Source organism: Pseudopipra pipra, unplaced genomic scaffold (assembly GCF_036250125.1).
Source record: "Pseudopipra pipra isolate bDixPip1 unplaced genomic scaffold, bDixPip1.hap1 HAP1_SCAFFOLD_514, whole genome shotgun sequence".
Lineage (NCBI taxonomy): Eukaryota > Metazoa > Chordata > Aves > Passeriformes > Pipridae > Pseudopipra > Pseudopipra pipra.
In genome coordinates, this window is record NW_026990997.1 from 16,108 (window position 1) to 29,873 (window position 13,766).

The 13,766-nt window shown below is 67.3% G+C and overlaps 2 protein-coding genes across 2 annotated transcripts; both read left to right on the top strand.

The window, feature by feature from the left end:
* Positions 1–114: 114 nt before the first annotated feature.
* TIMM50 (translocase of inner mitochondrial membrane 50) lies at positions 115–7,873 on the top strand. The gene is given in 14 exon segments (XM_064643647.1): positions 115–132; positions 235–473; positions 881–1,008; positions 1,765–1,796; positions 2,297–2,318; positions 2,897–2,955; positions 3,270–3,389; positions 3,950–4,054; positions 5,107–5,205; positions 5,280–5,436; positions 6,809–6,834; positions 6,837–6,917; positions 7,555–7,596; positions 7,598–7,873. Coding segments are annotated over 14 exon segments (1,191 nt in total). The 3' UTR covers positions 7,661–7,873.
* Positions 7,874–9,084: 1,211 nt separating this feature from the next.
* Positions 9,085–12,450, top strand: DLL3 (delta like canonical Notch ligand 3; the record flags this gene model as incomplete). The annotated part of the gene is given in 8 exon segments (XM_064643649.1): positions 9,085–9,117; positions 9,693–9,862; positions 9,974–10,034; positions 10,269–10,946; positions 10,948–11,074; positions 12,007–12,167; positions 12,169–12,269; positions 12,271–12,450. Coding segments are annotated over 8 exon segments (1,511 nt in total), but the record flags the coding sequence as incomplete, so codon positions are not given.
* Positions 12,451–13,766: the final 1,316 nt, after the last annotated feature.

A 13,766-nucleotide genomic window follows, 5' to 3' on the forward strand; every position in this document is an offset into this window, starting at 1 on the left:
CCCAATTCTGTGAGGATTTGAGGGTCCCAGAGGGCTTTGGGGGCGGTTTTGGGGGGGTCCAAGGGGGATTTTGGGGCCGGTTTTGGGAGTCGCCCTTTTCACCCCCTTTTGCGCATGCGTCGCGCCGGCTTCGTGCCGCTTCCGCCCTCACTTCGCCGCGATTGGTCGCCGCGCCCATGACCCCGCCTCGCCCTCTGATTGGTCGGTACCGCCGACAGCGTCTCGCTGTGATAGGCCCCCGCGGCCGCGCCGGCGCGTTGCCGTACAACAAGATGGCGGCGTCCATGGCGGGGCGAGCGGTGGCCTGGGGGGCCCGCGCGGTGCTCGGGGGGCGGCGGGGCCAGGCCGGGCCCGGGGGCCTCCAGCGGGGACCCCCCGGGAACCCTCATCCGGGACCCCCTGCAGCCCCCCGCCGCGCTCTCAGCGGCCCCGACACCGCGGCCGTGCTGCGGGAGCGGCTGCGGCAGCACCAGGTGGGGACATGGGGGGGCGTGGGGGACCGGGTCGGTCTGTTCCGGGGGTCCCCGATCGCCCTCAGCCACCCCTGGGGGTCCCCAGTGGCCCTGGATGTCCGCACGTGCCCCAGGGTGGTCTCCTGGGGTCCCTGGGGTGTCCCTGGGGGGCTCCGCCTTGTCCCCGTCCCTCTGTGCCCCCCCCAGGGGGGTGTGTGTGTATGTGTGTGTGTGTGCCCCCCAGGTGTCACCTGTCCCCTCTGTGCCCCCCAGGGGGGTCTGTGTCCCCCCCAGGTGTCACCTGTCCCCTCTGTGCCCCCCAGGTGTGTATGTGTGTCCCCCCCAGGTGTCACCTGTCCCCTCTGTGCCCCCCCAGGTGTGTGTGTGTGCCCCCAGGTGTCCCCAATGTCCCCTTCGTGTCCCCGCAGGTGTCCGAGGGCCCCCCCCGGCCCCCCCGAGGACGAGGACCCCCGCCGGGGGGGGCTGCGGCGCCTGGCCCTGCGCCTGGGGGGGCTCCTGGCGGCCTCGGGGGGGGTGGCTGTGCTCTACGTGTTCGGTGAGTCCCGGCCCAGAGACCCCCCCGTGTCCCCCCCGTGTCCCCAGAGACCCCCCTCGGTGTCCCCCCCGTGTCCCCAATATCCCCTCAGTGCCCCCCCCCGGTGTCCCCAATATCCCCTCGGGATCCCCCCCCGGTGTCCCTCCCCAATATCCCCTCGGTGCCCCCCCATGTCCCCAATATCCCCTCAGGATCCCCCCCATGTCCCCAATATCCCCTCGGGATCCCCCCCCGGTGTCCCTCCCCAATATCCCCTCAGGATCCCCCCCCGTGTCCCCAATATCCCCTCAGGATCCCCCCCGTGTCCCCAATATCCCCTCGGGATCCCCCCCCGGTGTCCCTCCCCAATATCCCCTCAGGATCCCCCCCGTGTCCCCTCCCTTCCTTCCCCACGTCCCAAATGTCCCCAGCTCTGTCCACGTCCCCCCCAACCATCCCAAATATCCCCCTCCCAATGTTCCCTGGTGACCCCCCAATGTCCCCAGGGCCCCCCCCAATGTCCCTCTGATGTCCCCAGTGTGTCTCCGGGCCCCTCCATGTCCCCCCAGTGTCCCCAATGCCCCCCTGATGTCCCCAATGCCCCCCGAATGCCCCCAATGCTCCCCCCAATGCCCCCCCCAGTGGTCCCTGTGATGTACCCAGTGTCCCCCCAATGTCCCCAGTGCCCCCCCAGTGCCCCCCCGATGTCCCTGTGATGTTCCCAATGCCCCCCCAGTGCCCCCCAGTGCCCCCCTGACGTCCCCCCTGTCCCCACAGGCAGCAACGCCGTGGATGAACACGGGGCCAAGGTGAGGGGACGGGGGGGGGGTCCCGGGGGGGGGGTCTGTCCCCAAAAGGGGATGTTTTGTCCCCAGAAGGGGATGTTTTGTCCCCAGAAGTGCCACTTTTGTCACCCCTGAGCCCCTTTTCCGGGACCATTTGGGATGGGGGAGGGGACAGGGGACAATGGGACATCAAAGGGGGTGGGGGGGGTGACAACGACCCCCGGGAGGGGACAGGAGGTGGCAGGAGGGGGACATCCCAGGAGGGGACAGGAGGTGGCACCTCCCTGTGAATTGTCCCCGTCCCTCCCCCCGGGGTCCCCTCGGAGCCACCGCGGCCCCTCGGCCCCGTCCCCCCCCAGAACGTCCCCAGGTGTCCCCTGTGACCCCCCAATGTCCCCAAATGTCCCCTGTGACCCCCCAATGTCCCCTGTGACCCCCCAATGTCCCCAAATGTCCCCTGTGACCCCCCAATGTCCCCAAATGTCCCCTGTGACCCCCCAACGTCCCCCAATGTCCCCCCACAGATCCCGGATGAGTTTGACAGCGGTGAGTGACGGGGGGGGGACACTGAGGGGACATTTTGGGGAGGGGGGAGGACAGGGGGGAAAGAGGACCCCCCTGGGATGGGGGGGACACTGAGGGGACACTGAGGGGACATTTTGGGGAGGGGGGAGGACAGGGGGGAAAGAGGACCCCCCTGGGATGGGGGGGACACTGAGGGGACACTGAGGGGACATTTTGGGGAGGGGGGAGGACAGGGGGGGCAAGGGGACCCCCTTGGGGTGGAGGGGACACCCTGGTGACATCCCTGGGGGGGGGGACGGGGGACAGGGGTGATAAGGGGGGGACAGGGGGCACTCCTGGGGTGGGGGGGACACCCCAGTGACATCTGGGGGGGCACAGGGGGGAGGGGACCCCCCGAGGGCCCCGTTTGTCACCTCGGTGTCACCTCAGGGCCCCTTTCACACCCCGGTGTGACCCCGGGGGTTTGGGGGCTTTGGGTGGGACTGGGGGGGAGGGGAGGGTGTTCTCCCCCCAGGGGGGTCTGTGCCCCCCCCCCGGGACATGGGGGGGGTCTGTCCCCCCCCTGGGGACACGGGGGGCTCACGGGGGGGGTCCCACAGACCCCTTTGGGATCCGGCACCTCCGACGGACCTACAAGTACTTCAAGGACTACAGGCAGGTGGGTGGGGGGCTTTGGGGAGGGGCTGGGGGGGCTCCCGGGTTTGGGGGGGGGTCACCCCACCTTGGGGGGTCTGTCACTGTCCCCAGGGGCTTTGTCACCCGTTTGGGCCCCAATCTGGGGTGGGTTGGGGGGCGTTTTGGGTCCTCCTGGGTTCCTTCATCCTGGGGGGGGGGTCAGACTCTGCTTTGGGGGGGTCCCTGTCCCCATTTGGGGGTCCCTGTCCCCATTTGGGGGTCCCTGTCCCCACGGGGGGGTCACAGTCTGCTCTGAGGGGTCCCTGTCCCCATTGCCCCCCCCTCTGTGCCCCCCAGATGATCATCGAGCCCACGAGTGCGAAGCTGCTGCCGGACCCCCTGAAGGAGCCCTATTACCAACCCCCCTACACGCTGGTCATCGAGCTCACGGGGGTCCTGCTGCACCCTGAGTGGTCTGTGAGTGACCCCCTGACCCCCCTGACCCCCCAAAATACACCCAATCCCCCCAAACCCCACCCCAAACCCCCTCCCAAACCCCCCGAGTTTGGGGGCCTGGGAGCTCTGCGGCCTCAGGGCCTCCCCCAAGAGTGGGTGATGTGCCCCAAAAACACCCCAAAAACACCCCAAAACCACCCTGAGACGCCCCAAAAATAGCCCCAAACTCCTGAAGAAAACCTGAAACCCCCCAAAACACACCCAACCCCCCCCAAACCCCTCCCAAACCCCCCCGAAACTCCCCCAGACCTGCAGCCTCACCACCTCCCTCCAACGTGGGTGAAACACCCCAAAACATCCCAAAACCACCCTGGAAACCCCCCAAGAACCCCAAAAACCTTCAGTCCCCCCCAAAAATCCCCCACTTGAACCTCCTTCAACCCCCCCTCAAAAAAAAAAAAAACCCCAAACCCCTCCCTCGAAACCCCCCAGAAATGCCCCAAACCCCCCCAAACCCCCTCCCAACCCCCCAGAACTTCCCCAGCTGCCCCAAAACTCTCCCATTCCCCCCCAAAATGCAGCTGGTGACGGGCTGGAGGTTCAAGAAGCGCCCGGGCATCGAGCACCTGCTGCAGCAGCTGGCCCCCCTCTACGAGATCGTCGTGTTCACCTCCGAGACCGGCATGGTCGGGGGGCTGGGGGGTTTGGGGGGGCTCGGGGGGGGGGTTGGGGTGTTCTGGGGGGGTTTGGGGTGTTCTGGGTTGGTTTGGGGCTGTTTTGGTGTGTTCTGGGTTGGTTTTGGGATGTTCGGGGGGGGGTTTGGGTTGGTTTGGGGTGGTTCTGGGTGGTTTTGGGGTATTCTGGGTTGGTTTGGGGCTGTTTTGGGGTGTTCTGGGTTGGTTTGGGGCTGTTTTGGGGTGTTCTGGGTTGGTTTTGGGGCTGGTTTTGGGGTGTTCAAGGTTGGTTTTGGGCTGTTTTTGGGGTGTTCTGGGTTGTTTTGGGGCTGGTTTTGGGGTGTTCTGGGTGGTTCTGGGTTGGTTTTGGGGTGGCTCTGGGTTGGTTTGGGGCTGGTTTTGGGGTGTTCAGGGTGGTTTGGGGCTGGTTTTGGGGTGTTCTGGGTTTTGGGGCTGGTTTTGGGGGTGTTCAGGGTGGTTTGGGGCTGGTTTTGGGATGTTCAGGGTGGTTTTGGGGTATTCTGGGTTGGTTTTGGGGGCTGGTTTTGGGGTGTTCAGGGTTGTTTTGGGGCTGGTTTTGGGGTGGCTCTGGGTGGTTTTGGGGCTGGTTTTGGGGTGTTCAGGGTGGTTTTGGACTGGTTTTGGAGTGTTCTGGGTTGTTTTGGGGCTGGTTTTGGGGTGGCTCTGGGTCTGTTTTGGGGTGGCTCTGGGTTGGTTTGGGGCTGGTTTTGGGGTGGCTCTGGGTGGTTTTGGGGGTGTTCAGGGTGGTTTGGGGCTGGTTTTGGGGTATTCTGGGTTGGTTTGGGGCTGTTTTGGGGTGGCTCTGGGTGGTTTTGGGCTGGTTTTGGGGTATTCTGGGTTGTTTTGGGGCTGGTTTTGGGGTGTTCAAGGTGGTTTTGGGGCTGGTTTTGGGGTGTTTCGGAGCCCCTGGGCTGTTGGATCCAGGGGGGGTTTTACCAGTGGGTTTCCCTGGGGTTTGAAGGGAAGGGCTTGGCTGTGTTTGGGGGGGTCCCAGGGGTGCCCCCTGACCCCCCCTGACCCCCCCAATGCCCCCCCCTCCCCAGACAGCCTTCCCCCTCATCGACAGCATCGACCCCCACGGCTTTGTGTCCTACCGCCTGTTCCGGGACGCCACGCGCTACATGGAGGGGCACCACGTCAAGGTGGGCTGGGGGGGCTCCCAGGACCCCTCCCGGGGGGGCAGCCCCCCGTCTGACCCCCCTGTCCCCCCCCCCAGGACATCTCGTGCCTGAACCGGGACCCCGCGCGCGTGGTGGTCGTGGATTGTCGGCGCGAGTCCTTCCGGCTGCAGCCCCACAACGGGCTGGGGCTGCCCCGCTGGGCCGGCGCCTCCGAGGACAGGGCCCTCTACGACCTCACGGCCTTCCTCAAGAGTGGGTGCCCCCGAAACCGCCCCCTGACACCCCCCAAAACGCCCCAGGGCACCCCGAAACCGCCCCCCTGACACCCCGCAACACACCCCAGGGCGCCCCGAAACCACCCCCTGACACCCCACAACACACCCCAGGGCACCCCGAAACTGCCCCCTGACACCCCGCAACACACCCCAGGGCGCCCCTGAGACCCCACAAAACACCCCAGGGTGCCCCGAAACCGCCCCAAAAACATCCCCTGAGACCCCACAACACACCCCAGGGCGCCCCGAAACCGCCCCAAAAACATCCCCTGAGACCCCACAACACACCCCAGGGCGCCCCGAAACCACCCCCTGACACCCCACAACACACCCCAGGGCGCCCCAAAAACATCCCCTGAGACCCCACAAAACACCCCAGGGTGCCCCGAAACCGCCCCCCGAGACCCCGCAAAACACCGCCAAAAACTGCCCCTGAGACTCCACAAAACACCCCAGGGGCGCCCCGAAACCGCCCCCTGACACCCCACAACACACCGCCAAAAACCACCCCGAGACCCCACAAAAAACACCACCAAAAACACCCCCTGAGACCCCACAAAAATACCCCCCTAAAAACACCCCAAGACCCCACAAAAATACTCCCTAAAAACACCCCAAGACCCCACAAAAATACTCCCTAAAAACACCCCCAGACCCCACAAAAACACCACCAAAAACGCCCCCTGAGTCCCCACAAAATACTGCCAGAAACCCCCCCTGAAAACCCCCAAAATGCTGCCAAACCCCCTTTTCCCCCAAACCCCTTTTCCCCCAAACCCCTTTATTCCCCCCAAACCCTTTATTCCCCCCAAACCCCTTTATTTCCCCCCAACCCCTTTATTCCCCCCAAACCCTTTATTTCCCCAAACCCTTTATTCCCCCCAAACCCCTTTATTCCCCCCAAACCCCTTTATTTCCCCCCAAACCCCTTTATTCCCCCCAAACCCCTTTCCTTCCTCCCAAACCCCTTTATTCCCCCAAACCCTTTATTCCCCCCAAACCCTTTATTCCCCCCAAACCCCTTTATTCCCCCCCAAACCCTTTATTCCCCCCAAACCCTTTATTCCCCCCAAACCCTTCCTTCCCCCCAAACCCCTTTATTCCCCCCAAACCCTTTATTCCCCCAAACCCCTTTATTCCCCCCAAACCCTTTATTCCCCCCAAACCCTTCCTTCCCCCCAAACCCCTTTATTCCCCCCCAACCCCTTTTCCCCCCCAAACCCCTTTATTTCCCCCCAAACCCTTTATTTCCCCCCAAACCCCTTTTCCCCCCCAAACCCCTTTATTTCCCCCCAAACCCTTTATCCCCCCCCAAACCCTTTATCCCCCCCAACCCCTTTCTCCCGCAGCCATCGCCCTGAGCGGGGGTCGAGGATGTTCGCTTCGGTCCTGGCCAACTACGCGCAGGAGGAGGATCCCTTGGCCGCCTTCCAGCGGCGCCGGACCCTCCTCGAGGAGGTTCGGACCCCGAACTGGGGGGGGTTCACCCCAAAACCCGGGCGCTGGAGGAGGAGCCGCCGGCGGGGTTTGGGGGGCGATGGAGGGGGGGGAGGAGGGAGGGTCAGGGGGCACCTGGGGGGTCAGGGGGCATTTGGGGGGTCAGGGGGCACCTGGGGGGGTCAGGGGGCATTTGGGGGGGTCAGGGGATATTTGGGGGCGGTCAGGGGATATTTGGGGGGGTCAGGGGGCATTTGGGGGGTCAGGGGGCACCTGGGGGGGTCAGGGGACATTTGGGGAGGTCAGGGGACATTTGGGGGGTCAGGGGGCATTTGGGGGGTCAGGGGGCACCTGGGGGGGTCAGGGGGCATTTGGGGGGGTCAGGGGATATTTGGGGGGTCAGGGGACATTTGGGGGGGTCAGGGGATATTTGGGGGGTCAGGGGACATTTGGGGGGGTCAGGGGATATTTGGGGGGTCAGGGGATATTTGGGGGGGTCAGGAGATATTTGGGGGGGTCAGGGGACATTGGGGGGGGGTCGGGGGATTTGGGGGGGTCAGGGGATATTTATGGGGTCAGGGGACATTGGGGGGGTCAGGGGATATTTGGGGGGGGTCAGGGGACATTTGCCCCCCCCCGACCCCAAACTTGCCCCCAGGAGGAGCAGCAGCGCCGGGCCGAGCTGGCCCAGGGCAAGAAGCCCCCCGGGGGTGTTCCTGGGGTCCCTCGCCGGGAGGATTTGGCCGCGCTCCAAGCAGCAGTGACGTCATCTATGACGTCACCGTGACATCACCATGGCAGGGGGGACACCCCGGAACCCCCCCCTGCCCTTTTATCTGCCCTCCCTCCCCTCAGAATTCCCGGGAATGCCGGAGCCCCCCCGGCTGTCGGAGCCCGGGTCGGGGGGATTTGGGGGTCTGGGGGGGGGTCTGGGGGGGTCTGGGCCCCGTTTTGGGGTGAATAAAGGCTGATGTGGAGCCCTGGGGGTTGTTTTTGGGGGGGGTTTCACCTTCACCCCCGTCCTGTGTTGGGAATTTGGGGGGGGGGGAGTTGGGGGCTGGATCCCCTTTTTGGGGAAGGATTTTGAGGGGAATCCCCCCCTTTTTGGGGGGCTGAATCCTCGGGTTTGGGGGATTTGGGGGCCAGGTTCCGTTTTTGGGTCTGAATCCCCCTTTTTGGGGACTTTATGGGTCTGAATCCTTTTTTTTGTTCTGAATCCTCATTTTGGGGTTTTTTGGTCTGAATCCCCCTTTTTGGGTTTTTTTGGGTCTGAATCCCCGTTTTTGGGTTTTTTTGGGTCTGAATCCCCGTTTTTGGGGGGGTTTATGGGGTGTGGGCGTGGCTTTGGGGTCGGGGCGGGGTTTATGGGGTCGGGGCGGGGTTTGACCCTTGAAATGGGTCGGGGGGGGGGGTCGGGGGTCTCAGACCCCGCCGAGCTCCGGGACCAGGCGGGACCCCCCCTCAAAATCCAACTCCCCCAATGGCCGCGCTGCTGCTGCTCCCCCCCCCTCCTCCTCCTCCTGAGCCCCCCCCCGGTGAGGGGCTTTGGGGGGCTCTGGGGGGGCTCTGGGGGGTTTGGGGGGGGCTTTGGGGGCTCCTCGGGGGGTCTCCGGGGCTTGGAAAAGGGGGGGGGGGGTCCGGGAAGGGCACTTGGGATATTGAGGGGGGGGGGATTTGGGGGCTCTGCGAATTTGGGGGGGATCGAGGGGGGTCCCTCGGGGGGTCGGGGAGGTTCGGGGGGGTCCTGAGGGGGGGGGCTTGGGGGGATGTTTGGGTGCGGGGGGGGAAATTTGGGGTCTCTTGGGGGATATTTGAGTGCGGGGGGGTATTTTGGGTGCCGGGGGTTTATTTGGGTTCTGGGGGCGGTTTTCTGTCGGTGCTGAGGGGGGGAATTTGGGTGCTGGGGGGTTCTGAGATGTATTTTTGGGTGCCGGGGGGTTTTTTTTGGGTGCCGGGGGGGGTCACTCTCTGCCCACCCCCCCCCCCCCAGGTCCTCCCCTCGGGGGTCCTGGAGCTGCGGGTCCTTTCGGCGCGGGGGGGCGCGGGGGGGGTCGTGCGGGGGGGTCGCGCCCCCCTCGTGCCGCCTCCTGTTCCGGGCTGTGCCTGCGCCCCCCCGGGGGGAGGGGCTGCACCCTGGGGGTCGCCCAGAGCCCCCCCGGGCCCCCCCCCGAGCCCCGGAGCCCCCCGGATGCTCCGCCTGCCCATCGCCTTCCCCTGGCCGGTGAGACCCCCCCCCCAAAAATGTGACCTCCCCCGATGTCCGACACCCCCCCCAAATAGGATAAACTCCCCCTCCCAAATCTCCCCCCCCCCCAAATCCCCCCCCCCGCCCCCCCCCGCGCAGTCCCGGGACCCCCGCGGGCCCAGGACTGTCCCGACCCTCCCCAAATTTCGCCCCCCACCCCAAATTTTGTGTCGTGTCCCCCCCCCAGGGCAGCGTCTCCATCGTGGTCGAGTCCTGGAGGCTCGAGGAGAACGAAGGGGGTGAGGGGGGGTCCCGGGGGGGGAATTTGGGGCGGGGGGGGCACAGGGGGGGGGGCTGGGATTGGGGGGGGGGAGCAGGGAGGGCAAATGGGGTCGGGGGGAGGCAAATTGGGTCGGGAGGGGGCAAATGGGGTCGGGGGGGCAAATTGAGATCCCAGGGGGCAATTTGGGGTCGAGGGGGGGCTATTTGAGGTTAGGGGGGAAAGGGGGGGGTCCCTGTGGGGGGGAAATGGGACAGAGAAAGGGGTTTTTTTTTGGGGGGGGGGACACAAGTGCAGGGTTTGGGGGGTTTATGGGGTCGGGGGGGGTCAGTTGGAGCCGGGAGGGTCTGGGGGGTCTCGGGAGCCCTGGCGGGGGGTTTCGGGGGGGGGGCTGCGCTTCGGGACCCGCCTGCGCTGCCGCCCCTCACCCCCCGCCCGCGGACCCCCCTGCGCCCCCCCCCTCCGCCCCCCGACGCTGCTGGAGCCGCTGCTGCGACCCCCGTGAGTAACCCCCCCCCCCCCAAAAAAAAGAGGGTCCCCAGGGTGCCCCCCCCCACACCCCCGGCGGGGTTTTGGGGGGTCTTTGACGGCCCCCCCCTCTTCTCGTCTCAGGGGGGGTGTCGGGGGGTCTGTGCCCCCCCCCAGCGGCTGCAACAACGGGGGCGTCTGCTCGGTGAGTGGGACCCCCCCCCTCGGCATCGGGACCCCCCCGGGACTCTCTGGGACCCCCCAGGGACCCCCCCACCCACCCTGAGACCCCCCCGGGACCTCCAGAGCACCCCCAGACCCACCCCAGGAACCCCCGGGACCGCCGGGAACCCCCTCCCTCCACCCCGGGACCCCCAAGGACTCCCCCCCCTCCCCGGGACCCCCAAGGACTCCCCCCCCCCTCCCCGGGACCCCCCAGGTAACGGCGCTGCCCCCACAGGGGTCCCGGGGCGGCTGCGCGACCCCCGCCCCGGGGGCGGCACCGGCGGCACCAGTAACACCAGTAACACCAGTAACGGCGGCGGCGGCGGCGGCCCCGGAGGCTCCGGGGGTCCCGGGGGGGTCCCGGACCCCCCTCCCGCCGCACCAGTGGCGGCGCTGGGAACGGCGGCGGCGGCGCTGGGGGGCCCCGGGGGGGATCCCGGGGGGGGGTCCCGGGGGGGGTCCCGGCAGCGACCCTGAAGCTCCGGAGCCCCCGGTCCCGTCCTCGCTCCCGGGGGGTCCCGGACCCGCTCCCGGTGGTGTCAGAGCTCGTCCCGGGGGTCCCGGGGGTCCCGAATCCCTTCCCGGGGGTCTCAGATCATCTCCCGGGGGTCCCGGGGGTCTCAGATCATCTCCCGGGGGTCCCAGGGGTCTCGACCCCCTCCCGGGGGTCCAGGATCCCTTCCCCGGAGTCCTGGACTCTCTCCCGGGGGTCCCGGAGCTGCTCCCGGGAGTCCCGGGGGTCCCAAACCCTCTCCCGGCGGCCCCGGCCCCTCTCCCGGGGGTCCCGGATCCCTTCCCGGGGGTCCCGGGGGTCCCGTTCCCCCTCCCGGAGGTGCCCCCCTCCCCCTGCGCCCTCGGGCCCTGTTTCAACGGCGGCGCCTGCGCCCCCTCCCCCCCCGGGACCCCCCCCCGGGACCCCCCCCGGGACCCCCGGCTACAGCTGCCGCTGCCCCCCCGGCTTCCGGGGCTTCAACTGCGAGCGCCGGGCGGACCGGTGCGACCCCCAGTACTGCCTGAACGGTGAGACCCCCCCCGACCCCCCGGGACCCCCCGACGGCGGGAGACCCTCGTGAACGCCCCCTTTCCCCCTCCCGCCCCTTCTCCCGTCTCCTGCCCCACTTCCCCCCTTTCTCCCCCCGTTCCCCCTTTTCCCCCTCCTTTCCACCCCTTTCCCCCTTTTTTGCCCCTTTCTCTCCCCCAAATCCCCTCCCACCCCCCCATATCCCCCCTCTATCCCTTCCACTTCTCCCCCCATATCCCCCTGTCCCCTATATCCTCCCCAATCCCCTGTATCGCCCCCATATCCCCCTCTTCCCCCATATCCCCTTTTTTCCCCCTTTTCCCCCCCATACTCCCCCTCAATGCCCCCCGTATCCCCCTTTTTTCCCCTTGCCCCCACTATTCCCCTCCTTTTCTCCTCTATCCCCTTTTTTTCCCTTTTTCCCCCCGTATTCCCTTTTTTTCCCCTTTCCCCCCTGTATCCCCTTTTTTTGCCCTTTTCTCCCTCATATCCCCATTTTTTCCCCTTTTCCCCCCCCCGTATCCCCTTTTCTCCCTCCTCCAATCCCCCTTTTCCCCCCCGTATTCCCTTTTTTTTGCCCTTTCCCCCCCTGTATCCCCATTTTTTCCCCTTTTCCCTCCCCATATCCCCTTTTCTCCCCTCTTTCCCCCCCAATCCCCCTTTCCCGCCCCATATCCCCTTTTTTCCCCTTTTCCCTCCCCGTATCCCCTTTTTCCCCACCTTTCCCCCCACTATTCCCTTCCTTTCCCCCATATCCCCATTTTTTGCCCTTTTCTCCCCATATCCCGCTTTTTCTCCCCCGTATCCCCATTTTTTCCCCTTTCCCCCCCCGTATCCCCTTTTCTCCCCCCCCAATCCTCTTTCCCCCCCCCGTATCCCCATTTTTCCCCTTTCCCGCCCCATATCCCCATTTTTTCCCCCTGTCCCGCAGGCGGTCAGTGCCGGGACTCTCAGGGTCTGGCCCCCCTGTGCCGCTGCCCCGCGGGTTTTTCGGGCCGCCGGTGCCAACACAACGCGGACGATTGTTCGCCGAACCCCTGCGCGCACGGGGGGACGTGCCAGGACGGCCCCAACTCCTTCACCTGCTCCTGCAACTTTGGGCTTCGGGGGTCCCCGCTGCCGGCGCCGCTCGGGGGGCTGCGCCCCCAACCCCTGCGCGCACGGCGGGACCTGCTTCACGCACTTCTCGGGGCCGTCTGCTCCTGCCCCCGGGATTCATGGGGGTCCGCTGCGAGGAGGAGGTGGGGGGCGCGCCCCCCGGGACCCCCCCGGCCCGACGGGGACCCCCCGCGCCCCTCGCGCTCTGCGCCCTCCCCCTCGTCCTGCTGGGGCCCGGGGTGGGGCTGGCGGTGGCCCGGAGGAGGAGGGGGGGCAGGTGAGGTTTGGGGGGCAGGTGAGGGTTGGGGGGGTCTCGGGGGGGTTTGGGGGGGTCTCGGGGGGGTTTGGGGGGGTCTCGGGGGGTTTGGGGGTCTCGGGGTGTTTGGGGGATCTCAGGGGGATGTGGGGCTGGCGGTGGCCCGGAGGAGGAGGGGGGGGCAGGTGAGGTTTGGGGGGCAGGTGAGGGTTGGGGGGGTTTGGGGGGGTCTCGGGGGGTTTGGGGGTCTCGGGGGTGTTTGGGGGGGTCTCAGGGGGATGTGGGGCTGGCGGTGGCCCGGAGGAGGAGGGGGGGCAGGTGAGGGTTTGGGGGGCAGGTGAGGGTTTGGGGGGGTCCTGGGGGGGTTTGGGGGGCAGGTGAGGGTTTGGGGGGCAGGTGAGGGTTGGGGGGGTTTGGGGCTGTTTGGGGGGGCAGGTGAGGGTTTGGGGGGCAGGTGAGGGTTTGGGGGGCAGGTGAGGGTTGGGGGGTTTGGGGGGGTCTCGGGGGTGTTTGGGGGGTCTCGGGGGGGTTTGGGGGGCTCAGGGGGGCCGTGGGGCTGGCGGTGGCCCGGAGGAGGAGGGGGGGTAGGTGAGGTTTGGGGGCAGGTGAGGTTGGGGGGGGTCCTGGGGGGGTTTGGGGGTCTCGGGGGGTTTGGGGGGTCTCAGGGGGATGTGGGGCTGGCGGTGGCCCCGGAGGAGGAGGGGGGGCAGGTGAGGGTTTGGGGGGCAGGTGAGGGTTGGGGGGGTTTGGGGGGGTTTGGGGGGGCAGGTGAGGGTTTGGGGGGGTCTCGGGGGGGTTTGGGGGGTTTCAGGGTGGGCGTGGGGCTGGCGGTTGGCCCGGAGGAGGAGGGGGGGCAGGTGAGAATTTGGGGGGGCAGGTGAGGGTTTGGGAGGGTCTCAGGGGGGTTTGGGGTCTCGGGGGGTTTGGGGGTCTCAGGGGGATGTGGGGCTGGCGGTGGCCCGGAGGAGGAGGGGGGGGCAGGTGAGAATTTGGGGGGCAGGTGAGGGTTGGGGGGGTCCTGGGGGGTTTGGGGGGGCAGGTGAGGGTTTGGGGGGGCAGGTGAGAATTTGGGGGGGCAGGTGAGGCTTGGGGGGGCAGGTGAGGTTCGGGGGGCAGGTGAGGTTTGGGGGGGCAGGTGAGGGTTTGGGGGGGTCTCGGGGGGGTTTAGGGGGGCAGGTGAGAATTTGGGGGGGCAGGTGAGGGTTTTGGGGGAGTTTGGGGGGGGCAGGTGAGGGTTTGGGGAGCAGGTGAGGGTTTGGGGGGTTTGGGGGGTTTGGGGGGGCAGGTGAGGGTTTGGGGGGGTCTCGGGGGGGTTTGGGGGGTTCAGGGTGGGCGTA